This window comes from Jaculus jaculus, chromosome 5 (assembly GCF_020740685.1).
Source record: "Jaculus jaculus isolate mJacJac1 chromosome 5, mJacJac1.mat.Y.cur, whole genome shotgun sequence".
NCBI lineage: Eukaryota > Metazoa > Chordata > Mammalia > Rodentia > Dipodidae > Jaculus > Jaculus jaculus.
Window position 1 is genome coordinate 37,890,933 of NC_059106.1, and position 26,447 is coordinate 37,917,379.

General features: G+C 52.0%; 1 protein-coding gene across 1 annotated transcript in view; it reads left to right on the top strand.

Annotated features, from left to right (window-relative positions):
* Ski (SKI proto-oncogene) overlaps nt 1-16,692 on the top strand; it is a 77,694-nt gene extending 61,002 nt beyond the window's left edge. Inside the window, exons 2-7 of the mRNA XM_004657723.2 lie at nt 9,471-9,593; nt 9,777-9,892; nt 10,179-10,441; nt 10,573-10,865; nt 12,054-12,284; nt 13,338-16,692. Of these exons, the coding sequence (XP_004657780.1) occupies nt 9,471-9,593; nt 9,777-9,892; nt 10,179-10,441; nt 10,573-10,865; nt 12,054-12,284; nt 13,338-13,526 (1,215 nt within the window). The 3' untranslated portion in view covers nt 13,527-16,692. The remainder of the gene's footprint in view (nt 1-9,470; nt 9,594-9,776; nt 9,893-10,178; nt 10,442-10,572; nt 10,866-12,053; nt 12,285-13,337) is intronic.
* Nucleotides 16,693-26,447: the final 9,755 nt, after the last annotated feature.

Genomic DNA, 26,447 nt, shown 5'->3' on the forward strand with positions numbered 1-26,447 from the left:
TTTTAAAATTACAGGCGTGCTAATGGGAGCAGTATAATATTTCACCATGGTTTTGTGTGTGTGTTATATATGCATGTGAGTATGTTCATATGCATATGGACTCATGTTCGTGTAGGTGTGTGTGGACACCACTGGTTGATGTTGGGTGTTTTCTCCATTGCTCTTCACTTTATTTACTGAAGTAACTGAAGTAAGGTCTTGCTTTATCCAGAGCTTGCCAATTCAGCTAGTGTAGCTAGCCAGCTTGCCCAAGGGCTCCCTGTCTCCTGCTGCCCTCAGAGTGCTGCCATGCCTGCCCAGTATTTATGCAGATGCTGCTTGGCCAGTGCCTTGTGCTTGTGTAGCAAGTGCTTTGCTCACTGAGTTGTCTCCCAGCCCTTATGTGTGAATCAAACACTGGTCGTTAGGCTTCACAGGCAAGCACTTTAACTGCTAAGCCATCTTTTTATTTTTTTATTTATTTTGGTTTTTTAAGGGAGGGTCTCTCTCTGGCTCAGGCTGACCTGGAATTTACTGTGTAGTCTCAGGATGGCCTCCAACTCACGGCAATCCTTCTACCTCTGCCTCCCGGGTGCTGGGATTAAAGGCGTGTGCCACCATGCCTGGCTCTTATTTTTACAAATGATTTTATTTATTTATTTATATATTTTTTGAGAGTGACAGAGAAAGAGGCAGATAGAGAGAGAGAGAATGGGCGCGCCAGGGCCTCCAGCCATTGCAAACGAACTCCAGACGCATGCGCCCCCTTGTGCATCTGGCTAACGTGGGTCCTGGAGAATCGAGCCTCAAACCAGGGTCCTTAGGCTTCACAGGCAAGCGCTTAACCACTAAGCCATCTCTCCAGCCCTTATTTTTACTTATTTTATTTTAAAAAATAATTTATTAGAGCCAGGCAGAGACTCCATAGTATTCCAGGTCAGCCTGAGCAAGAGTGAGACCCTACCTCAAAAAACCAAAAAACCAGTTTATTATTTATTTGAGGGGGGGCAGATAAGAGAGAAGGGTGTGCCAGGGCTTCCACCCACTGCAAACAAACCACAGATGCAAGCGCCACCATGTGCATCAGGCTCTGTAGGTACTGGGGAATAGACTGCCTTAACTATCTCTCCAGCCCTTATTTATTTATTTATTACAATTTTTTTTTATTTTTTTTTTATTTTTTTTTGAGGTAGGGTCTCGCTCTAGCCCAGGCTGACCTGGAATTCACTATGGAGTCTCAGGGTGGCCTCGAACTCACGGCGATCCTCCTTACCTCTGCCTCCCAAGTGCTGGGATTAAAGGCGTGCGCCACCACGCCCGGCCTATTACAATTTTTATTTTGTTTTATTTTAGAGAGAGGCTGAGATTGAGTGCCAGGGCCTCCACCCACTACAAATGAACTCCAGGCACAAGTGCCACCTTGGGCATCTTACGTGGGTTCTGGGGAATCAAACCTAGATTCTTAGGCTTTGCAGGCAAGCACCTTAACCTTTAAGCCATATATCCAGCCCCCTTACTATGTTTCTTAATCAAAATGCTTATTTAAAAAAAAAACCAAATAAATAAATAAAATTCATACACACACAAAAAAAAAAAAAAAAAAAAAAAAACAAAAACGGAGTGATGGAGATGTCTTGGTGGTTAGAGGTGCTAGCTTACAAAGCCTAACAGCCCAAATTTTGATTCCTCAGTACCCATGAAAAACCAGATGCACAAAGTGGCCCATGCATCTGGAGTTCATTCACAGTGGCAAGAGGCCCTGACATGCCCATTCCCTCTCTTTCATTCTTCCTCTGCTTGTAAATAAAAATAGTTTTTTAAAAATTAAAGAGCCAAGCCAGATGTGGGTAGTGTATGTCTTTAATCCCAACACTTAGGAGGCAGAGGTAGGAGAATTGCTGTGAGTTTGGGGCCAGCCTGGGACTACAGAGTGAGTTCCAGGTCAGCCTGGGATAGAGTAGACCCTATCTTTAAAATAAAATTTAAAAAGCTGGAGAGAGAGCTTAGTGGTTGAGGCTCTTGCCTGCAAAGCCTAAGCATCCAGGTTTGATTCTCCAGGTCCCACGTAAGCCAGCCGCACATGCATCTGGAGTTCATTTGCAGTGGCTAGAGGCCATAGCACGCCTGTTATCTCTGTCTGTCTCAAATAAATAAATAATAGGGCTGGCCAGGCATGGTGGCACACACCTTTAATATCCCAGCACTCGGGAGGCAGAGGTAGGAAGATCGTCGGGAGTTCGAGGCCACCCTGGGACTACAATGTGAATTCCAGGTCAGCCTCAGCTAGAGTGAAACTCTACATCGAAAAACAAAAAATTAAAAATAAAAAGGGCTAGAGAGATGGCTCAGTGGTTCAGACACTTGCCTGCAAAGCCTAAAGACCTGGGTTCAGTTCCCTCATAACTATGTAAATACAGATGCACAAAGTGGCACATGCATCTGGAGTTGTTTGCAGGGTGCAATTGTGTTCTCTCCCCCACCCAAATAAAATTTAAAAGAAAAAAAGTCACATGTGGGTCACACCTTTAATCCCAGCACTCAGGAGACTGACGAAGGAGAGTGGGTCACTGTGAGTTCAAGGTCATCCTAGGGCTACAAAGAGAGTTCCAGGTCAGCTTGGGCTAGAGTAAATCCCTACCTTGAAAACAAAAATGTTTATCATGGACCCTGGTGCACCTTTACACGCACACATACTCCCCCCTATCTATCTATGTCTCTCACATAATCACAAATATTTTTAGGGCTGGAGAGATGGCTTAATTGCTAAAGCACTTGCCTGCAAAGCCACAGACCCAGGTTCAATTCCCCAGGACTTACTGTAAGCCAGATGCACATGGCACATGCATCTGGAGTTGGTTTACAATGGCTGGATGCTCTGGTGTTCCATTTGCTTTCTCAAATAAAATAATTTTTAAATGTTTTATTTATTTATTTGAGAGAGAGAGAGGAAGAGACAGAGAGAAAGAGAATGGGCGTGCCAGGGCCTGCAGCCACTGTATAGAAACTCCAGATGTGTGCACCCCCTGTGCATCTGACTTACGTGGGTCCTGGAGAATTGAGGGGTCCTTAGGCTTCACAGGCAAATACCTTAACTGCTAAGCCATTTCCCCAGCCCTCAAAAAAATATTTTTAAAAAACATTTTTTTAAATGTTTACACTTGAAATACAAGATAGCACAGAAATTCCCTGTTTGCACCTGGGTTCCCTTAGGCCAGCACCTTGCTGAAATGCAGCACAATTGCTCAGGTTTTCAGTCCACCCCCTCCCCCACAAGTGTATGTGATGTGAGCGCAAGTATATATGATAGGGAGTATACGCTGCATGTACGTACATGCCACCATTTTTAGCTTTCTTCAGGGATCTGATCTCAGGGTCTCATGCTTGCATGGCAAGCATTTTATTGACTAAGCCATTTCTTCAACCCCCTGTTTTCAGTTCTTTAGATATTTATCTGGCAGTGGAATGGTTACTCATTTGATTTTTGTTTTTGTGGTGCTGGAGTTCAAATCCAGGAACTCGTGCTAACTTGGTCTTCTACTGGGCTGTGTCCCCCTACCCTGGCAACTCTCTGGGGAACTGTCAGGCAGTTCCGTGGTGGCTATACTACTTTACATTTACCATATTGTGCATTCCTACCATCCTGCCTTGTACCTGCTGTGACTATGGTTTTGGCCATATGGTATTTTCATATACACGTGCACACGTGCAGTCTTGGATCCACAGTGTTCTGGTCTTGGTGATCTCTGGAGAGCAGTCTTTGTGCCAGGGTGTAGGGGGTGCACTTTGGCTGTCATTCATCTCTTCTAACCTGGTGGGAGATGCTGGCCGTGGGCAGTGAGTGTACTCACTTGTAGCACATCAACAGGCTGTAATTTATCAGGAAGATGTTCTTCCGACTTATGAGGTGTGCTGGAGAAAGTGTGCAAACAGCAGTATGGGGCCTGTTGTGTCCTTTCTTTCAGAACAAACACCATCCCTGTCTCCCAGGCTGGCTCTTCTTAAAGGTGGTTAAGCCATGGCTGAGCCTTGTCCATCTGTTCAGGAAGCTTCCTCCATGGTCTTCCTGAAGCCACCTGAGTGGGATGGACATGGGCACACTCTGTGCTGTTTGCCATGTTGTGTCCATTGAATGTCATGCTAGTTCCTGTTTAAAAACCAGAGCAAAGACATCCACTCAAGAGGAGTCTTTGACCTCAAAGCCCACCAGTGGGTCTTGAGGTCTCTGTCAAGTGTGAGGCTCAGACATTTGGAACCAGATGATGCTGGCTCTGGCTGCTACAGAGATCTGACTACCACATGGAGCCCATTTAATATTTGCAAAGCCTCAATGCCCCGGGTGAGCAAAGTCCTTGGCCACCTGCCCCACTGCCCTATACCTCTAGACTGCATCTGTGCTACAGATTCTGCCCAGCACCATTAACCCTGGTTAGGACAATTGCATCTCCAGGTCCCTCCTGGGGGCTAATGTCCTGGTACATCATCCCAACAGTTATCTAGCACCCTCCCTTCTGGGGGAAAAAAAAATAATAAAGCATATAACATAGAATCAGGACACTCATGTTGTTGCAGTCCTGTCTGCATTGCTAGTAGAAATCACCCAAGCAAGAGCAACTTCTGGGAAAAAGAGATTTATTTTGGCTTACAGGCTTACATGGGATCTAGAGAATCGAACCTGGGTCCTTAGGCTTCACAGGCAAGTCGCCTTAACTGTTAAGTCATCTCTGTAGACCCTGGTGGGTCTTTGTTTCCCAGCACTTCCTCCTGCCTCCTTGACTGGTAGGCTTTCATTTCATCTGTCTTCGCTGTCCTGGATCAGCACAATTCCTTGTCCCCCTAACATCTCGACTACTGCCTGGGAGGAGTTCTCAACCCACCCTGGCCTTATAGCTTCTGTGAGCCCTGTCCTGTGCAGCTGAGGGCAGCAGATGACTGTTGTGAGCAGAAACTGATAATTGCATAGAGCCATCCTCTTGGCAGCTGCCAGACTACACTAGGCGGTGATGCTCCTTCCTGGGTTCCAAGCCATGACACCCTTGAATAGTTGGGTCAGAGGGTACCAGGATGTGGGTCAGCACTTGGAATAGCCAGAAAACCAAAGAAACAGTCATCCTCTGCACTGTGGTTACTCCCAGCTTTGCTGACAGGCTCTGATACACTGACAGGCTTCAAGGTCCACACTACTTGAATCTGTCTTGAATTCTTGGGATGCCTGGCTAGTCAAGGCTCATGTGGCTTTGGATGCCTGGCTTCTGGTAATATTTCTGAGGTGAACACCCTGCCATGATTGTTCTTGAGAGACTGTCATTTGCGCTAGTAGACCTGGCCTCCACCTGGGAAGACTTCATTTAGTGAGCTGTCTGTGACCCTAGTTTCTATTGCAAGCAGAATCCAAGTCTCTTCTATACTTGGTGTTTAGTTCTCAGCCTTGGATACATTCCTCAAGGAGCACTCCAGGTGGGTTTGCACACAGAAAGTGGCTTTGTTTCCACAAATCTCTAGCACATTGACCCCTACCCCTCTTTGTACTAGCAGGTACAAGTATGGGGCTCCAGATGTCACAACCCCCCATGTGGCCATTCTTGTTGCTGAGTTTGTGTGTTCCCTCATAATCAGTCCTGTTGTGGTTGTGTGCTGGGAGCCCTGGCGCTGGATATGCTGAAAATCTGGCTAGAACCTGGCCAGCCTTGCTTCCTGACCCTTGTTCCTGGGCTGTGCCCTGTAATAGAATGGGTGCTGCCTTCATACATACCAGGGCCACACAGTAGGGCCCCTTGTGTTCCTGTGTGTAGCTTGGTTGCCACTGAAGGATGGCTAGTGCAGTGACTGGAGCTAAATTGCACGCTCCTGCCCCACCCTGAACTGCACATGCTGGAAGGCTGGCCAGGCAGGCCCTGGGGGCTGACTCAGTAGCACCTGCAGTGGTAAAGATTGTTAAACACATTTGGCGCAGTCCTTGGAGATAGAATGGCAGTGAGCGGGCTGGAGAGATGGCTTAAACGGTTAAGCACTTGCCTGTGAAGACCCCAGTTCAAGGCTCAATTCCCCAGGACCCACATTAGCCAGATGCACAAGGAGGCACACACATCTGGAGTTCGTTTGCAGTGGCTAGAGGCCCTGGCGTGCCCATTCTCCCACCCCCCCTCGCTCTCTGCCACTTTCAAATTAATAAATAAATTTTTTTAAAAAAAAGAATGGCATCGAGCTTATGCCCTCAGAAATGGAGGTGGGTGGAGAATGCCAGGACCTTCTGTAGTTTATGGGGTGAACAAATGCCACTTAGGGCTTCCTTGGTCTGAGCACAGCCTGCAGTAGCAGGACCCTTAGAACCTTAAGCCTTCCCTCTGCTGCCTTCTCCAAGTTGCCATGTCCTGTGCCCCATGGTTGGCTTCTTGAGCTGTAGTGTTTGCTTAGATGCTGTGGCTCCTGCTGGCCATGTATGTCCAAGGTTCAACCTAGCTGTTCTCTAAACTGGCTTGGGGATAGGGTTGAGCTCAGCCATAACAATCACCTTGACTGCATGTGTAGCTCATCTCCAAATGCCATGTATCCCATGGGCCCTTGGTGTCCTGCCTCTGTCTGCTCTCAGCACAGGTCAACATGAAGGTCTCAGACATGCCTTGTGAGGTAGATTGGAAGTGGGAGGTGAGACTTTCTCAAGCTCTCTCTGGGTCAGCACAGATCACACAATAGCTTGTATTCCAGAACTGTCCACATCTGGCACTTTACCTGCTCTGGGCTATTACAGCTCAGGCAATCTACACTGTAATGGATTTTAGTCAGGGGCTATCCCTTGGCTAGGATCTCTACAATCCTGGTCCTGCCCTTTCTACAGAGGTGTGGAAGCTCACACTTAGTGGCACCTGCTCCTCAGGGTGTCTTTGTCCTTGGAGTGTGTGGAAGAACAAACACCCACTGCTTGGAACCCTAGAAAAGTGGCCATGGGACACTGCTGTGTTCCCATCCCAGTGAAAGCTAATGGCCTTTTAGCATGAGGCTTTGGTGGACAGAGCTTTCCTTGTTCAGGTCCTGGCCTCATCATGTAAGGCCCAGAGTACTCCTCCTAGCTTTTTTGGCTTTTGGGTTCTGTGGGCTGGTTTTGAGGCTCGAGAAAGGTCAGACATCAAAAGTGACTGGTCTTAGCTGACCCTCCCAGAAAGGAGATATTGTTATGGTCTGTCACCAGGTATAGCTTTGTTCCTCATTGCTGACTCTAGGTCCCCCAGCATCCTCATTATGGATAGTGACATTCTAAGCCTGACAAAGGAAGGAGGTCCTTTTTCCTGCTCTTTGAAAAGTGGACACTTCTCAGATAACCTTTCTGGGGCTCTCCTAGCAGATGTGTTTTCTTCCTCCTTAACAAATTTCCCTTTGTGCTTCCTACTCACTTTGGCAACTTGCTGTTATAAGTGAGTCCCTGTGGTGGCCTGGTTTTGAGGCTTCCCTACGCTGTTCGTTAGAGGAACTGTGTGCCTTTGGGGTTTCTCTGAGGATCCCAGGATGGGTATCCAGCACCTGCAGATGGCTGTACTTGCTCCAGACCCTTACTACCTCCTCATCCCACCACACCCCACCTACTCCTCAGCCACCTCAGGAGACTCATCTAGTCTGGTATCTTCACTACCACCACAACTGCTCTGAACAGGAACTGGCCTCACCTACCTCATCAATCATATCTGCAGGGTCATAGTCTGGTTTGTTGGGACTGTCTGAGGTGGGCAGCTTAAGAAAGTTCTCTTGCATACTCTTCCTCTTAATTCTTTGGGGTTTCTCAAAGAGGCATCTGATGGCACTGGGACTTGTCGCTTTCTCAGGGTGAGGATGAAGCTCACTTCCCACACCTGCTCCAGGGTCTGTGCAGACAGAAAGCCACACCCTGGTGGTGTGTTGTCTGTGTCTGCCTGCCTGCCTGCCTGCCTGCTTACTTGGCCTTTCTGACTTTCTGACCTCACTGTAGGAGGTGGTCCATACAGTTCTAGAAAGGGGCTCTGCTGCCCCAAATGGCATCTTGAGACCTGCCTCTGTAGGTGGCCTCTATGGGAAGGGTCTCTGAGTCTGCAGCCAAGTAGACTGCTTGTCCTTCTCAGAAGAAAGCTACATTGTAGATCAGGTCGTTTCAGTGTCTGAGCCTGTGGGTTTATCTTTGAAACTGTCTCAGGAGCAGCTCTGTCCTTGCTGTTAGGGAGCTGCTTGTCTGGGGACAGAGGCCAATATGGCCCTTGTGCTGGCTCCTCTGCACCAGAGCTTTGCATGTAGAGGTTCCTACTTTGTTTCTGGGCCCCAAAGGTAGAGATGCTTCCTACTTCTCTGGCCCCAATACCCTGCTGATTCTTGGAAAGAGTTAGTCTAGGCTTCCCAGACACAGGTGCTAGGTGTAAGAATGTAGCCTGCACATTGTTTAGTCCCTCCTCAGCCCTCCTGTCCAGCTTTCGTGGTGACAAGCCTATTTAAGGGGGCACCTTGACTTGATGCCTCTCTCATTGCCCCCTGCCCTAACTCCCTAAGGCCAGTTGCATGATCAGATCTTTTCCCCCAAGTGTTGGGGAAGATAACAAGAACCCTGGCCTCATATTCCCGAGGCCATTCCTTATCCTAGAGTGGAGGCTGGGTATGGGACGGAGCTGTGAATCCTGGCATCTGGTTAGGCCCCAGCTGAGGATGGCCTGTTTTCCACAGGCTGTTCTGTCCATATGCCCTGGGAGAGGTCCGTGCTGTGACTGTCTTGTGAAGGGAATATCCCCTAAGGGTGGAAGGAAGGTCACTGGCTTTCCCACTCTGGCTGCCATGCCTGTGTCACTTGGTTCTGAGGGGATGTGCCTAGCTCTTGGATGGGCTATAGCTGGTGCCTAAGACAAGTTTTAGGGTCAGAGGTGGCTTTTACAAGCTTCTGACCACAGAATCGGTGCGTGACATCTGATAAAGCCTGGTTTTTGTGGTATGACTGGGTCCTTCATATTGAATGTTTTCTTCCTCTGGGAAGGGGTTGACTATATCCACTGTTCTCTAACAAAACAGGACAATGGTCACCCAGGGGGCAGCCCTCCCAGGTCCCTTCTGATCCAGAGCATAGCCACTCATTGGCTCACACTTGATCCTTTGGTCCTTGCCAGCAGGTTTAGCCCATGTCTGAGTGTGGGTCATGGGTTGGGACTGGTCTCTTCCAGGTCCCCCAATAGCATAGAGAAGTAGACCTAGGGAAGTGGGAAGCACTAGAGGCAAGGAACTCAAGGGTGAGGCAGAGCATTGTGGATGCCCAAGCGGGTCTTGGCATTCCACCCAGAGTTTACTGCAGCTGTGGGTGAGGTCACCTCATAGCAGCACAGCTTCTGCTCTATTCTCTCTAGATGTCTTGCCCCTTAGCAAAGGCGGCATCAGGCTTACCTTTCTGCACAGGGTCACATGGACTGGTCTTGCAGAGTGATGAGCTGTGTGCATGGCTGAGTACATTTTTGGGTCCCCACGAATGCCAACAGGGCCTTTTGTGTTGATCACAGGTCTCAGAGCCCCCAGCCTCCATAAGATCCAAAGCAGACGACACTTCCTCCCAGTCCCCTGCGTCTTCTGAGAAGGACAAGCAGTCCACTTGGCTGCGGACCTTGGCTGGTTCCTCTAATAAGGTGCTACATGGGAACCTGCCTGGGGTCTTGGGGGAGGTGGGTGCTGGGCCTTTTTTGGAACTGAGTCTGTTCAGCACTTGCCCCGCCCACCGCCTGGGTCTGGGTATCTGGCCTAGCCTGGCCTCAGCAATGCAAAATGGCCTGTTTTTCTATAGTCACTTACTTATTTGACTGTCTCAACAGAGCCTTGGCTGTGTTCACCCTCGCCAACGCCTCTCTGCGTTCCGACCCTGGTCCCCTGCTGTTTCAACAAGTGAAAAAGAGATCTCTCCACACCTCCCAGCCCTAATTCGAGACAGGTGAGTGAAGGAGGTGTGCTCATGAGGACCACACACACATGTAGTAAGCAGTGTGGTTCTGGTTCATTTGACAACAGGGTGAACTGTGGACGCAGTGGTCCATCTGTTGCCACCCACCCTGGGCCCAGCTGTGGGGAAGCTTGGTGTCAGTTATTAGAAAGAGATTCAGAGTTGGGAGAAGTGGTGTTTCCTTGTGTTCTGTTAGGGGGAGAAACACCCGCCTCACATCTCTGGTTGGGATTCACAGGGCAGACATGCCTGGCTCAACACCTGCACTTTTCTACAGCTTTTACTCCTACAAGAGCTTCGAGACAGCTGTGGCCCCCAATGTGGCTCTGGCACCACCAAGTCAGCAAAAGGTCATAAATAGTCCGCCGTGTACCACTGTGGTCTCCCGGGCCCCTGAGCCTCTTACCACTTGTATCCAGCCACGGAAGCGGAAGCTGACTGTGGACACACCTGGAGCCCCAGAGATGCTGGCACCTGTAGCTGCTCCAGAGGAGGACAAAGATTCAGAGGCTGAGGTCGAAGTTGAAAGCAGAGAGGAATGTAAGTGTGGATCAGTTTCAGCTGCCTGCTAGCCTTGAGCACAGGCTCAGTGTGCACCCTGGGAAGTCTGTTTTATTTGTGGCCTCCTCTCCAGTGTGCCTAATGACTTTGATCTCTTTGTCTATCTTCAGTCACCTCCTCCTTGTCCTCGCTGTCCTCTCCATCCTTTACCTCGTCCAGCTCTGCAAAGGACCTGAGCTCCCCAGGCGTACATGTCCCGCCTGTGGCTGCCCCTGATGCCACAGCCCATGCTGATGCTCCAAGTGGGCTGGAGTCGGAGCTGGAGCACCTACGGCAGGCTCTGGAGGGTGGACTGGACACTAAGGAAGCCAAAGAGAAGTTCCTGCATGAGGTAGTCAAGATGCGTGTGAAGCAGGAAGAGAAGCTGACAGCGGCCCTGCAAGCCAAGCGTAGCTTACACCAGGTGAGGCAGGACCATGGGCCTCCTTTCTCAGCTGGAGAGCCCTGATGGGTTTGCCCGGGGCACCTACAGGCCTAGTCCCAGTGAGACCACTACAGTGGGCTCAGTCATAGTTCTCCCTGACAGATAACCTCCCTGATAGAACTGGCATGTTTCTGGAGTGTCATAGTCAGGCTGTTGTGAGTGGGGAGTGGTTGTGCTGGTATAGCCCATCGCACAGTCCCATGAGTGGGGTCTCAGACACCAGCTAAACTTGTGCTCTATGATTGGGATGCTAGGTTGGCTTCTGAAGCTATGTGTCCTGGCAGAGGGAGGAGGGGGTAACCACCAGGCACCAAGCAGAGCAACAGACCTACCTGTAGGAGTACATGCTTGGGAAACTTGAGTGTGTGTGCCCGCACGCACGCATGCATGTGTATGCACACTTACTCCCTCACTTGCTGGCTGGCTGAGTCTCACTTTGCCACTGTTTCCTGGGCTCCAGCCACTCCTCCTGTGCCTCCTTTTCACATTGTTTTGTTTTTCTGACATGAATGAGGGAGGCCTAGTTTGCAGACACCGCCTGGGGAGTGAGGAGCAAGCTGGTCTTCACTGGAGTTCAGCCCTGAGGTGCTGTGCTGCAGGCCCAATCTCTGCTGAATTCGCACCTCAGCCTGTGTCTAGCGGCTGGGGGCCGGGGGCGGAGACAGCCTCACGTGCGTGGGCTTTAGCACAACACAGCCGTGTCAGTCCTCAGGGCTGTAAGACTTCAGATGTTCTCAGAAACGTGTCTTAGTCATTTGCCCAGCCTCCCAGCTCCATTGCCCCCATTCTGGGTGGAGGTGTGATTTCCCACATGAGTATTCATGAGGAGTGTGTGGGGTGGGTGTGAGTCACGCTGCTGTTCTAACAAATGGGGGGAGGGCCTGTAGAAAGCACCAAGGGCAAAGGGCTCCATCTGACTGGCAACCTCAGGCCTGAGGTGCCATGTCTGAAGTTGCCTACCTGTGGTGTCCTGTTCCCTGGGGGTGGTGGCACATTTGAGAAGAGGTGTGTAAAGGCCTTGCTGAAGCTTTGATGCGGCTGATGCAACTGACTGTAGTGACAGTCAGTAGGAATGAAGGCTGGTAGCTAGGTTAACAGTCTGCAGGCAGGCGGGGAGCTGTTGGGGCTGTCGGTGACCTTGAGCCTGACTGCTACTGGCCCTCCCAGGAGCTAGAGTTCTTGCGTGTGGCCAAGAAGGAGAAGCTGCGGGAAGCTACAGAGGCTAAACGCAGCCTGAGGAAGGAGATTGAGCGGCTACGAGCTGAGAATGAAAAGAAGATGAAAGAGGCCAACGAGTCACGGGTGCGCCTGAGGCGGGAGCTAGAGCAAGCGCGGCAGGTCCGGGTGTGTGACAAGGGCTGTGAGGCCGGCCGCCTTCGAGCCAAGTACTCAGCCCAGGTACTGGAGTGGGTGGTGGACAGGGTGTACTTCTCACAAGACTTCATGAGGATGGTCCTGTTGTTGGGCTGATAGATACAGGCTTTGCAGGCCACAGAATTTAGGTCCTCTGTCTAACCGGTTGAGCTGGGTCACTGTGGGTTAATGATGGATGGCAGATGGCAGAATCACTGTGCAACACTTAAGGGAGCCATGGGGGGAGTATCCAGCAGACCTGAGTCTGAGTGCTTAGGACTGTCTTCCACATGCCATGGGTGGTGGCTCAAATCCCTTTTCTGACCCCAACTTCCCTCCTGCTCCTGGCTTAAGAAACAAGCACTGCCGGGCATGGTGGTGCACGCCTTTTATCCCAGCACTTAGGAGGCAGAGATAGGAGGATTGATGTGAGTTTGAGGCCGCCCTAAGACTGCATAGTGAATGCCAGGTTAGCCTGAGCTAGAGTGAGACCCTACCTTGAAAAACCACCGCCACCAAGAAAAAGAAAAGAAGGAAAGAAAGAAGCAAGCACTGAGCTAGGCTCAGTGAAAGGGAGCCCTGCATCTGGGGAGGCTGGACTCTGCCCAGCCATGGTCAAACAGATGTACAGTGGTAGCTGCAGAGTGCCCCCGCCCCCATCCTGGGCTCAGGAAGGCAAGGAAGGCTCTCGTGCTTTTTTTCCTTTTGTTGGATTTTTTTTTGGGGGGGGGGTATCGTCTCACTGTAGCCCAGGCTTGACCTGGAATTTGAATAGGGAGTCTCAGGGTGGCCTCAAATTCATAGCGATACTCCTACTCTGCCTTTCGAGTTGCTGGGATTAAAGGCATGCACCACCATGCCCAGCTTTTCATGCTTTGGAGGGCAGCATGGTGGTGTGGAGAGACTCAAATTATTCTGGTGCTACACAGGGTGCTCTCTCAAGCCTTGGTCTCCATGTCCTTCTTCCATTGTGAGCCCAAAGGCAGAGGAAGGACAGATGTGACACTGGGGGATAGCAGGAGCTCAAGTAGAAAGATGGGGCCCTGAGTGGTAGGTGCTGGCATGTGGGCACTGCTGACCACTTAGCATCCCTTTCAGATCGAGGACCTGCAGGCAAAGCTGCAGCATGCAGAGGCCGACCGTGAGCAGCTGCGAGCCGACCTGCTGCGGGAGCGAGAAGCCCGGGAACACCTGGAGAAAGTGGTGAAGGAGCTTCAGGAGCAGCTGTGGCCGCGGCCGCGGCCTGAGAATGCGGGTGGTGAGGGCAGTGCAGAGCTGGAGCCCTAGCCTGGGCACCGCCTACCACTGCGGTGCGGACTTACACGCGGGTGCAGAGGGTGGCGGGTGCGTGGCTCTGCAGGCCCAGCCCACGCCTCTGAAGCCACACAGCACAACGTCTCTACTGTGCCTATTACCAAGCAAGTGTTTGTAACCACATACTTTTGGAATCCACTGCAAAATTTTCTACTGGCCAACTTCAAGTGAGCAAGCCATGTCCCCAGCTGCAGCCAGAGTCAAGGCTGGCTCCCATGGTTCAAAGCTGGTCCTCTGCTTGCTAGAACATTCTAACATTTACACTTTTGTTATAAGCTATTTAAAACCAGTAAGGAGACTTGATATTCAGAAAACCAACATGTGTTTTTTAATGACTAACTTTTAAAGCCCCAACACGTGACGCCATTTGGACACCCATTCTGGTGGGAGTGGTGCCTACCACCTCCCTCCTGGGAAGCCATCACTGCTCATCTGTGCCCGCGGCTGTAAGAGGACAGCAAGGGTTTTCTTCAGAGTCTATTTTTTCAGCAACAAGGACCCCACTCTTCCTGCTGCTGCCAGGAAGAGCAGGGAGAGTGCCGCGTGCGAGATGAGCCCCAACACTGCCCGCCTTACCGCCGCTGCCCCGCCCACCAACACCACCACTTGCCCCGCCCCGCAGGCTCCAGGATGCCTGAGCCGCATAGGAGTGGACTGTTCTGGGATGCACCAAGCCCCAGGATATCCCCCGCCCGCCTACCCCACAAGGGGGTTGACCTGTGTCAGGCGGTGGCCATGGTCCAGTGTCATGTCATCCCCCGCCCCTCACCCTTACCCCATGCGCTGCTTGACCACAGCGACCCTTCTTCAGTGCGGCAGACATCGCTCCTCTCATCTTGGGACTGAGGCTGCAGCATTGGAACAAAACACAGCATTATATCACTTTTTCTTTCTTTCTTTTCTTTTTTTTTTTCATTTAAACATATATTTAGAACTGCACTTTGTCAGAAGCCTTCCCTTCTCTTTTTACTCCCCCGTTAACTGAAGTTTTTACCGTTTCTAGAGCAGTTCAAACCCTAAGTGCTCGAGTGCTTAGGAATCCCCTCTGGTGCTTGGTTGAACAAGGGAATCACAAGAAAAGGAAAAGCAGAGACTGAACTTGGGGGTCGTTCTGTGCCTTCCAGCATCTTGTACAGCAAACCCTGACTCGTCTTCTTACCCCCAAAATAGCGTCTTCAGTAGCGATTGAATCTGCCACTGTCAAAATACGTTACTTGCATTTATTCCAAATAATCTCGTTTACTCTTAACTGTTTATGCAAATTGTATAAGGTTTCTTATGCCCAAGCTTGAAAAATGATTTCCCAGTAGACAAGAGGCCGCCACCCATCCTACGGTTGTGGTGTTAAGAAGATCATACAAGAGTCCTTTGCTCGGGGCAACCATGAGCTGAGGGAGGTGGAGATGGCTTGTGCAGGTACAAACGACCTTGAGGACTGTTGCCTGCGACCTGAGACTGCTAAGCCCTGACATGTAGTGACGAGGTCGTCTTGCAGGGCTTTGCCCTTGGTTTACCGAGGGGGGACTCAGTTGCTGCTGGGACCCTCCCTTCTGAAGTGCAATGCAAAAGGGACGTCGTATATGCAGCATTTGTTTGGAGTTTTTTTTTTCTTTTTTTTTTCTTTTTTTCTCTTTTGCAGTTATGAAACCTGTATGCATGGATTTCACACCTTCACAGCTAGACCCACCCATGGGCATTATGACCGTGTCTCCTAAAGGGTCAGTTTTGTTACGCAACATGCAGAATGCCTTGTTTTTCTAGAGTTGTTTTTCAGTCATTTCTTCAAGGGAAACTAAATGATTTAGTTGGAGCAAAGCTTTAAGTGTGTTGGCGTGCTTCTGTATGGCTGTCCTTGTTGCCTAGTCGGAGATTGCAGTGAGTCAGGCCCCTTTGGAGCCTGTGGCTCCAGAGGAGCTCACTGTCCTCCACAGAGCCTCTCCTTGCCACACCCCTGGTCACCATGTATCCAGGTCTCCCTGGCCCAGTGCTTGCTCCTGTATTGGAAGTGCTATGTCTATAGCGGGGATTCCCCTCTAAGTGCTAGCATGACCTGGGCTGGGGAAGGGCCTTTCATCTCACTATTGTTGCTCTCCCCTTTCCCCCCAGGTCCTGCCTCCCACCACTTCCTTTGAGGCCCCACAGGCTTCCATTTGTCAGCAGCTTATACTCTGGGCCTTCCAGGCCATTCTGCTTCTTCTGTCTGATCCCTGGACCCCTGGCCTAGGTGAAACTGATGGGGCACCCAGGTAGTTCTTGCTGCTTCCTTGGAGCGCCTCCCTTGGACTGAGAGCCACCAGACACTATGTGCCTGGCTATCTGTTAGTGAGGCTACAAGTTTCTTTTCAGAGAAAGAAAGAAGAGTTTTCCATCGTGTTGGCTGTTGACTCTCCCTGTTTGTTAAACCCCTTTATAAGTTTACTCATTATTTCTATCTGGAAAGATTTTTAACGAAGGGAAAAACCAACAGCAATAACACTCATATCGGTGAGCAGCTAACTCATACACACGACACCCTGCTTCTCGTACAGAACTAGCAATGTAAAAACTCACATGTAAATACTTATTCCATTTCACATCATTGTATTATACATGTATATGGTGGTTCCTTTTCCAGAAAATTTTCTTACCTGGTGGTCTTGTTTTCTGGGTTGTTTTTTAACCGAGGAAAAAGTGCTCATCTGCCAGAGGGGATGGAGGTGTCTTGTGACATTTCCCACGTGGTGTCCTCCCCTCCATGGCCGCCCCCCCCATTTCCTACCCAGGTTGTCCTCTGCGGCCCCTCCACACACACACACACCCCATCCCAGGGCTGAGGGTAAGGCTCTTGCTTTAAGTCAGGAGTCTCAAAAGACATTTTCATCAATTAAGGAAAAAAAACTCACCTGAACCTTCATGACCACCCAAGCCCCTGCATCTTCCCATGACGCTGCTGCTAATGACAATACGATGGCTTACTCTGCTACTCGAGAACTATTTTTATGTAATTAATGTATGCTTTCTTGTTTATAAATGCCTGATTTAAAAGAAAAAAGAAAAAGCTTGGCATATTTATCTATTTCTCTGTGTACCTGTTAGTCCTTTTGCCTCCCCCCCCCCTTGGAAACAGATGGCATTGTACAATAAAGGACTTTGAGAGTGCCGCGGGCAGCTGTGCTTGGGCTCACCCGCAGCCCTATGCAGTTAGCTCCTCAGGAAAGTGGGGAGAGCATCTTTGTAAGCCTGGGTCACTGGTCACTTAAAATCGCAAGTGTTATCTGCTTCCCTGGCCTGGATAGCCTTGGCCAAGAACCCTTCCTGGTGGGGCCTATCCCAGGTCCTGTTCAAGCCAGTGCCCCCTCCCTGGGACTCCAAAGGAGGCATAGTTCTCCAGGGACAGGGCATCACCTCTCACTTCTGTTATGTGGTATGGAGGGGAAGAGTGTCACATTACCCTGTCCCCAACAAATTGCCCTCCCTCCACCTCTTCATGGAGCCAGAACCCTGCCATCCAGGGGGCTTGGGCACCTGCTTCTGCCATGCCGTTCAAGTCTTTTTGTTGTTCGTTTGGTCACAGAACATTTAACCTATTGTCCAAAAAATTGTTGACCAAATTCTATCCCTCCTCGTGGGACCCCTGGGCCGAGAGAGACACCCCTCCCTACCTTCTGGCAGACTTGGCTTCCTCCTGCCTTGCCATGAGGCCCAAAGGGCTTCTAGGAGCTGTAGGGAAAGGGGAGCATGCATGGCCGGAGCCTGGAGAAGTCCACCATTCTTAGCTGGGTTTATTAGACCAGACCAAAGTGGGGGGACAGTGGAGTCCAGAAGAGAACAGTTAAGGCTTGATGTAGTGGCTCATGCTTATAATTTCAGCATTTGGGAGGCTGAGGCAGGAGGTTCACTGAGTTCAAAGAAGCTTGGGCTACAGAGTGACATTCTATCTTAAAAAAAAAAAAAAATTAGGGGGCTGGAGAAATGACTTGGTATTTAAGGCACTTGCCTGATAGCCCAGGTTCAGTTCCCTAGTGTCCGTGTAAAGCCAGATACAAAGTGGTGCGTGCATCTGGAGTTTGTTTGCCAGGTAGGGACTGGAGGCCCTTGTGTGTCCATTCTTTCTCCATCTCTTTCTGCTTAACTCCCCCCTCCCCCCAGAAAAAAAAGGCCAGGCATGTTGGCACACACCTTGAATCCCAGCAGAGGTAGGAGGACTGTTGTGCGTTCAAGGCCAGCCTAGGCTAGAATGAGACCCTTCCTTTAAAAAAAAAAAAAAAAAAAAAAAAAAAGCTGGGAATGGTGGTGCACGCCTATAATCCCAGCACTTAGGAGGCAGAGGTAGGAGGCTCACGATGAGTTCAAGGCCACGCTGAGACTACATAGTGAGTTCCAGGTTAGCCTGGGATAATGTGAAACCCTACCTCAAAAACCAAAAGAAAACAACAAAAAGGCCGGGTGTGGTGTGCATGCCTTTAATCCCAGTACTCGGGAGGCAGAGGTAGGAGCATTGCTGTGAGTTTGAGGCCACCCTGAGACAACCTAGTGAATTCCAGGTTAGCCTAGGCTAGAGCAAGACACTACCTTAAAAAAAGCAGCTGGACAGTACATTGGGTCACCAATGGTCTGTTCATGCCTGATCCTTGCTCTTTACTGGGGTGAATTTTGGATAGATGAATGCTATAGCAATGAGCCATCTCCATGACTTGGAGACTTGTCACTCCTGGACATCTTGCCCACCAATGAACTGGGCAGTTGTGTATTAGAATGCCACTGGTGGGATGGGTGCATGAGAGATGGGGAACAAAAGGAAAACCTGGGAAGGACAGGGCCAAGTGCTCCATAGGGGACAGTGGGTAGGTAAGGGCTGTTGACTTAGTGTGGCTGGTCCAGGGGTAAGTCATTGTGCCCCTGTGGAGCTGGGTATCCTGCTTTACTGCCATTTTGTTTTTTCAAGGTAGGGTCTCACTGGTCCAGGCTGACCTGGAATTAACTATGTAGTCTCAGGGTGGCCTCGAACTCACAGCAATGCTCCTACCTCTGCCTCCCGAGTACTGGGATTAAAGGCGTGCACACCACACCTGGCCTTTTTATTGTTTTCTTTTGGTTTTTGAGGTAGGGTTTCACACTATCCCAGGGTAACCTGGAACTCACTATGTAGTCTCAGCGTGGCCTTGAACTCATTGTGAGCCTCCTACCTCTAACTCCCAAGTGCTTGGATTGAAGGTGTGCGCCACCACGCCCGGCTTCTGCCTGCCTTTTTTGAGGCTTAAGCAGCTGGTGGTGGTAGAGGGGGCCAGCATTCTTCTCCCCAGGTTGCCATGGGCTTCACCTGTGGATATGGACTAGCTTTACAGAGCTCTAGTAACCCCTAGCCCAGAGCCACATCCAAAGGGAGGGGAAGCCAGGATGGAGAAATCCCCATCTGTGTGGGTGCCAAGGACGAAGTTGAAGGAACAGGCAGAGAGCCCCAGGTCTGGCGTAGGTCTCCCACTGTCCACATTAGCCAAGACCTCTGTGGAGACGTAGGGGGCTTTCCCTCCATCAGCTGCAGCCCTGCATCGGGAGCTCTTAACATGCCACTTCTTGGCTAGCACCTGGTTCAAAGTCTCCAAGATCTGGAGCCCTCCTTGCTGATCCCTAGTTCCACCACTGCCCTGTGACCTGACCACCCCACCACCAATTTTCATTTCTATTCACTCATAAATAGCCCTGTCCTACCCCTCCTCCACCCACTCTTAGCTGTAAATGTCTGTGCCCCCACTCTGTGGTCAAGGGGAGTAACCACATGCTGGGCATACCCTCCCTTTTCTAGGGAGACGGATGCCAGACACCCTCCTTGGAAAGCGGAAGCCAAAGCTGCCTGCCTAGTTAACTAGCAGCCAGCCGGGCCGCACTTCACAAACCAACACCCACCCACCCACCCACCCCCCTGTGCTTCATCCTGCTTGGGTGCGGGACTGTTGTGACCGCAGCCTGTGCCTTCTGGATGTCTCCTCTGGACCAGCAGAATTCCCTAGGTCACCCAGCCTGGATTTTGGCATAGACTGGCAACCCAGAGTCCCCAACTTCATTTTGGATTTTGGCCATGAGGCAGGCCCAAGACAGAGGAGACCCCTGCAAGAATGATAGTCCTGCTTTGGATAGCCTGTACAGTTGGCCCTAAAGGCAGGGATGTGTCTTGTAAGCTGCTGAGAAGCCAGGCTTCAAGGGTCCCCAATCCTTCCACAGATTCCACCCGCACATGTCCCCTAGGCCATGTTACTCTAGGGAGGAGGTGGGGCTAGGACATTTGGGGCCTGGATGCTTGCCCACCTTTACCACCCCATGGTCTCTGTGACGCACAAGGCCATCTGTGATCAGGACCATGCCAAAGGGGTGGGAGTCTTGGTGTCGGGGCACCCAGCCCTGGAGCAGGTGGCCCACAGCGGGTGGGACAGGCAGAATAAGCTATCCAGCCTGGCTTGTTATTGCGGTGTCCTATGCTGGGCCAGGTGTCCGGCCAGGGTGGGATAGAGCTTCCTGCTTCCAAGGCTCAGCCCGTCAACTCTCTGTCAGCAGGAGGCTGGGTCCAGGCTGCAGCCCACATTTCCTTCACCATGAGGAGACCTGCTCTAGAAACGAGGATAGTTCGAGGGCTGGAGAGATGGCTTAGTGGTTAAGGTTAAGGCACTTACCTGTGAAGCCTAAGGACTCAGGTTTGATTCCCCAGAACCCATATAAGCCAGATGCACATGGTGGAACTTGCAACTGGGATTCGTTTGTAGTGGATAGAGGACCTGGCATGCCCATTCATACTCTTTTCTGTCATAAAAATAAATTTAAAAAAGAACCTAGGGCAGTGCACCAGAGAGCTCAGTGAGGAAACCCCAGAAGCTTGCTGTTGCCCTCCCTCATCGGGGGGGCTCTCAGATGTGAGGATGGGGAAAGGACACTGTTCTGTCCCAGCAAAAAGCCGCTCCTGGGGGAGAGTCTGGTGGGGTAAGAATGCTGCTCCATAGGCATGACCTCAGTTCCATCCCCTAGTACACATGGGGCCTCGCATGCCTGTAACCCTAGTGGGAGGTGGGGAGGGGTACACGACCACCCAGTCAGATCAGTGAGAGAATTTCAGAGCAATAGAGGATGTGGAGTGACCGCCACATGTGTACACAAGGCATGCACACTGGCATGTGTGTGCATATGCTGTGTGCACACACACATGCCCAGCTCAGCCAGACATGGGGGTTGTCCAACCTAGACCCAAAGTTTCACACTCCAAGGCTTTGGGCAGGCCAAGCCTCTCATGCCCCTCCCAGTTGGCTAGCCAGTTGACAGCCTGTCCCCAACACCCAGGTGTGTATCCTTTTGCCTGGCAGATTCTTCAATAATTCCGTGGGCCGCTCAAAGGAGAAGATACACTCTCCAGCCCCTCTGCCCACTTGGTGACTAGGAAGGGAGCCTCTCAGGACTCTGAGGAACCAGAGGCAAAAGTAGCTGCCATCAATGACAAATTACAAGGGACCCCAGTCTTCCCACTCTTGGGGTGGGAGGCAGGGGACTCCTGTCCTTGGTAGGCCTGAGTCTGATCCAGCATACATATGCACTGTGTCCACACATGTGCCCGTGTGAGGCTGTAGACTGAGGAGGGAGATGCAACCAGGGCATTAGCAGGCCCTGGAGTTACCTATGCCACCATGAACCCTTGGGGAGGAAGCCCAGAGTCAGGCACACTTGTGGAGGACCACCTTACTGACCTTGCATAGGCCTGATGGACATGAAGCCTTCGTTCCAATTTCTTGTTTCTAGTGGTTTCTAACTACCAGAAAAAGCTCTGGTAGTTGGGAAGAGCTGCCCCACTAAGGCCTGGGGTTGAGATATGCTGGACTGAGAGCCTGCAGGCCAGGAGTACAAAGGCCAAAACAGGTAGAGTCCCCGTGTGGCAGTCTGTCTAGGATCCCCCACAATGGTACTTGGTGACCTCCCGGACTGGACACAGCCTGCATTCTGCAGTGACCATGGACCTGCGTTGGCTGCCCAAAGTCTGATAGACAAGGGGTTTCCCCCACCCTGCAGCGCTAGAGGTGTCCAGGACCGAAGCTCTTTCGGGTGTTTGGCTGCCCTAGTCTGACCAGCGTGCCCCAGGGAGCAGGGAAGGCCTAGAGACTCCCAGGATCCGCCGCTCCTTCCGGCCCGCGGGGGAGTCGGCCTGGCCGCCGCGGGCATCGCGGGGCCCAGTGGTGCCTGCTGCGGGGAAAAGTGACCCCGCGCGCCTTCCAGCTGCCCGGCCTCGGTCCCGAACAGCTAGGGACCACAGGATCACAGTCGGGGGCGTCTTCCGAGGGCGGAAGGCAGCGCTGGGACCGTCCGAGGAGTCCTGCCCGGCAGGCACCACCCACCCCCCAGGCCCACCCCGTCCGCTGCACAAAGCGGGCTCGGCTCCGCCCCGGATTCCGACGGGTTGGACCCGGGGCTTCCGGCCGCCCAGCTCACCATCCGGCTTCCTGCGGAGGGCCCCCGGGACCCCACCCGGGAGTGGTGGCTCGTGGGGTCCTGGGGAGAGTGCTCGGAGCGACCCCATCCGGTTACGCCGGACGGGCGGGCGGGCAATCATGGGGCCGCTGTCGGACGCCCAGAAGTCCGTGTGGCATGCGGAATGGGATGGGCGCTAGCGCGATCCGGGGAGGTACTAGCTGCAGCTCTGGCATTCCCGCCAAGCATATTGTGGGGTATATAGCCTCTTTGATACTTCAGTGGGAGTCCATTTGTCTTCAGGACCCTGCAACCAGAGCCCCACGAAGTGCTCAGTGCCATAAAGCCTAGTTCCAGGTCACTACTCCCCCTTTTTAGTTGTGGACACGACCCCAATTGCTCCCTGTCCCCAGTAGGCCAAGGGGTACCTCACCACTGTGACCTCCTGCTTTGCCCTAACCCTGCTCCACAATGGTTCCTCCTCTTCTGAATCCTCCGTTGGAACCTCTCACATGCCACCAGATCTGTGACCTACCCCCCCTCCCCCATTTTCAATCCGCACCCGTTCCCTGAACAGTCTGGCTGACACACCACACTGGGGCTATGGCCTCCCGCTTCTTTCTGCTTGTAAGCAGAGCATAGAGCTCTTGGCTTCTTTGCCCATTGGACCTCTATCCAACTGGCATCCAGGTCCCTGTCCTCAGCTGCCTGGGTCACTCCCTTCCCACTCCTGCCTGCTTCCTTGGAAGGCACTGCCCAGTCCCCATCTGGGGCTAGGGCCCACTTGTTGGAAGCTGGCTTTGGGAGTCCCCAGGCCAAGCCTGTACCACTTCCTCTTGCCAGCACCTGACTACAGGTATTCACTAGGAATTGTCTGAAGAAACCCTTGGAGGGGCAGACTCTGAGCAGTTGAGGTCTGTGAAGGTCACCTACAAGGTCCCTAGGGAAGCTTATTGGTGTCCTGGAAGGTAGCCTTAGACCCTCCTGCAACCTGGAAGCCCTTTTGCTCTCAAGGGGGTTAAGAGGGACCTGCTTTATCAAGGTGTTTCCTAGGACGCTGCTCCTGGGTGGATGCTGGAAACTGGGTGCTTCAGTGGGTCTAGTCAAGGCTGGGTTCTGGCCCCTATTTGCACCAGAACAGTGGGCCTGTAGGCCTGGGAGCCATGTTACTGAGATGTGGTTGACCCAGGAGCCAAGGAGATTTAAGGGTTCTGGAGTGGGTCTTTCAGGTCACCTCAGAAGAGGCCTGCCCCACTTGTGCTGCCAACCTGATTCTCTGAGCTACATTCCTGGAGCCTCTGTCCTGGTATTGGGGAGGAGGGAGAGTGATACCATATGCTAGGCCAAGAGCATGGGTAGGGAGGATAGTGGGGCCTACTAATGGCTGGCCTTAGGGCTGAGGCCTAGTCTAGCTGACTGCACTCTGCCAGGGCTTCAGTGAACAGGAACAGCCTTATTGACCCTGGCCATCACAACAGGGTTGCCTGCCCACTCCTCAGAGAGCTAGACCTCATGCCAAGAGCCACTGTCGGCGGGAAGGGGTTATTGGCAAGTGGCCTCTAATCCCTGCTGTCCCCAGCATCCCAGAGGGCTTCCTTCTGAGCCTGAAGTCAAAGCCCAGGTTACTCAGAGCCCATGGGCAGGTATCTCTCTATCTGTCCTCCTTGGCCTCCACATCTCCCTTGTAACCACCCCCCATCCTCAGGTCTTTTTCCCTCTGGCTCTTAGTGGCTATTCCTGAAGAGATATTAACAGAAAGTGGCAGGCCTATAGAGCTATCTGCTGGGCAGGGGTCTTGCTGAGGTAAGCCTGGGTGCTGCACATAACACCACCTAAGACTGAAGGTTCCCAGGATAGGCCATGAGCTGGCAGGGCTGGCCAGGCTACATAAGAACCAGGAACCAGTCTGGCAGGCCAGGCCCTAGTACCTCCAGGAAGCCATAGCTGGGAGAGGCCCAGGCTGTGCACAACTGGTCTCATACACACCTGCCTCAAGACCAGGCAACCTGCCCAGGCTGCAGAGAGGGTTGAGAAGGCCTCCCCTGGAGTGTCCTGGGTGACAGGCCCAGCCAGCAGGAGACTGGGAGGAGCACAGCCACCTGTGCCAGACAGGCTTGGGGGCAGGGCGGCACAGATCAAGCCGGCTTGCCCAGCTACAGGTGATGTCCTGGCCATGCTGTCCTCTTCTGACCCCCATGTGTGGCCTGGGTGAAGGACATGCTGGGCGAGGGCCCGCTTGGTGCTTAGGTGGCAAGAGGCAGGAGACTCTCCTCCCTCTGTCCTACCTTTGAGTCTTTCTCCCTCCAGCTCCCAGCTGTATCTCTGACGCTTTCAAACACAAATATGGGGTGCACATATAATGCCCCGGCCTGGTGGTCAAAATCTCCCTATCAAATGAACATGAACAGACCAACAGACTGCTCGTCCCCTCCCTGGGGATCATGGTTGAGGAGATGGCACAGAGAAGGGCTTTAGCTAGAGTGGGTGGCCCTGGCTTGAAGCCCCCTACCTGTGATTTGGGTGGGGAGGGTGGCTCAATCCTGCTCAGTTGAATAGCCTCACACACTCGCCTGTCTCTGTCTGTCCCCAGGGTGGGAAGAGTATGTCCAAATGGTGGTTTTGGGGTCCCAGGCCTCCTCCCTAGCCTAAGGGCTGCTGTTTCCCAGGGGCGGTGCCTAGAGATTCTGCCACACCCCCACCAGGGTCTCCAGGCCAGAGGCCCCTGCTGTGTCTACCTGGGAAGGGGCTGAGTCAGCATAGTTCCTGTCCAGTAGTGCTGATGGTCACAGGGTCATGGAGCCCAGCCATCACAGGCAGGACAAAGAGTGTAGCTGTCATGGTGTTGGGCATCAGGCCTCTGGTCATCGGTAAGGCTGTTCCAACACGATCTGGGAGCTGCAGCTAGAGCCATGTTCACTCACTCTGGCCCCAGACTGGTTCCCCAGTGGTCAGTACCCAGGCCAAGGCAGAAATCGGATGGACTGAGACCACCCTCTGGATGTGTTTTCCTGCCAGGCCTCCAGCCCAGGCTCAGTGTTGACTCACTAGTTTTGGCCAACTTGAGGTGGACATTGGGGTAGGGGTTCTCACGGGGGATGGGCAAACTCTAGAGCAGGGCCCACTGGCTGACAGGGCCTTGGCAGTATGGGCTGACTCTCATTAGCCTCTTGGAATTCACCATTCCAAGCCTAGGACAGTGAGGGACTCCAGGTTTTAGCACTACACAAAGGTTGACTGGACCAGTGTGGGCCCCCATTGCCTCCCCAAGCCCTGAGGCCTGCACTGCCTGTGGGCTTGAAGCTAGTTTATGCTGTTGCATGAGGCGTGAGCAGCTGAGCCTCCTCCACTGTGGCCTGGGCTGGGCCTGCCATTTGCCTACCATCACTTCAGGCTAGTGTATGCACCGAGGCCTGCGCCACTGAACTCATCCTTTTGTTGTTTTGAGATAGGGTTTGGCTATGTACCTCTGACTGGCCTGGGACTATGTAGACTCAGCTGGTCTTGAACTCTTTTTTTTTTTTAATTTTTTTTAATTTTTAATTTTATTTATTTATTTATTTGAGAGTGACAGACACAGAGAGAAAGACAGATAGAGGGAGAGAGAGAATGGGCGCGCCAGGGCTTCCAGCCTCTGCAAATGAACTCCAGACGCGTGCGCCCCCTTGTGCATCTGGCTAACGTGGGACCTGGGGAACCGAGCCTCGAACCAGGGTCCTTAGGCTTCACAGGCAAGTGCTTAACTGCTAAGCCATCTCTCCAGCCCTGGTCTTGAACTCTTGATGATCATCTCTCTACCTCCTGAGTGCTGGATGTATGCATGACCATGCCTGGCTCTAGAATTCAGTTTTTTTGTTTTTTTTTTTTTGTGAGCATTTTAGTTCCATGTGTTGAAGAATATGGCAACATGTGGCATCTGCTTCTGTCCCTGTCCTCGTGGAAGGCTGGGCCAGTCCCATGGGCCACCTCCCCAGAAGACCAGTGTCTACTGGTACAAACACACATGGCAGGACAGGCTCTGCCTGTCCCGGGAGCATGGCTGTGCCTGACACCTTGGGACAAAGACAGGAAGTCCAGCATGTCACCTCAGCCCCTCAGTGACCCACCAGGTGTCCTGCCTGGGCCACCATACACTGATCAGCTCAGTTTTTTGGGGGGTGGGTGCTCACAAGCTCTGAGTAGGAGGCCGAGGTGTTAGGAGTCTGCAAAGGTTTTGTAGTTTTGTAGAAAGCCATCCTGCCTGAGTAGAGCTGCAGGATGGGTTTTGTGACTTTAAAAGCCGAGCATGCTTTTGGGGAATTAAATACTGAAAGATGTTTGACAACGGCAGCTGCGGCCCTTCGTTCCCAGCGATTTCCCTTCCTAAATTGAAACATCATTTTCTTTGTTTTCCTTTTGACAGAAATGTGGTTTCATCTTGAGACAGGAAAGAGCTACAAAGTGCTTTGCTGTATCAGAGGGGCAGATTCAAAGCCCTTC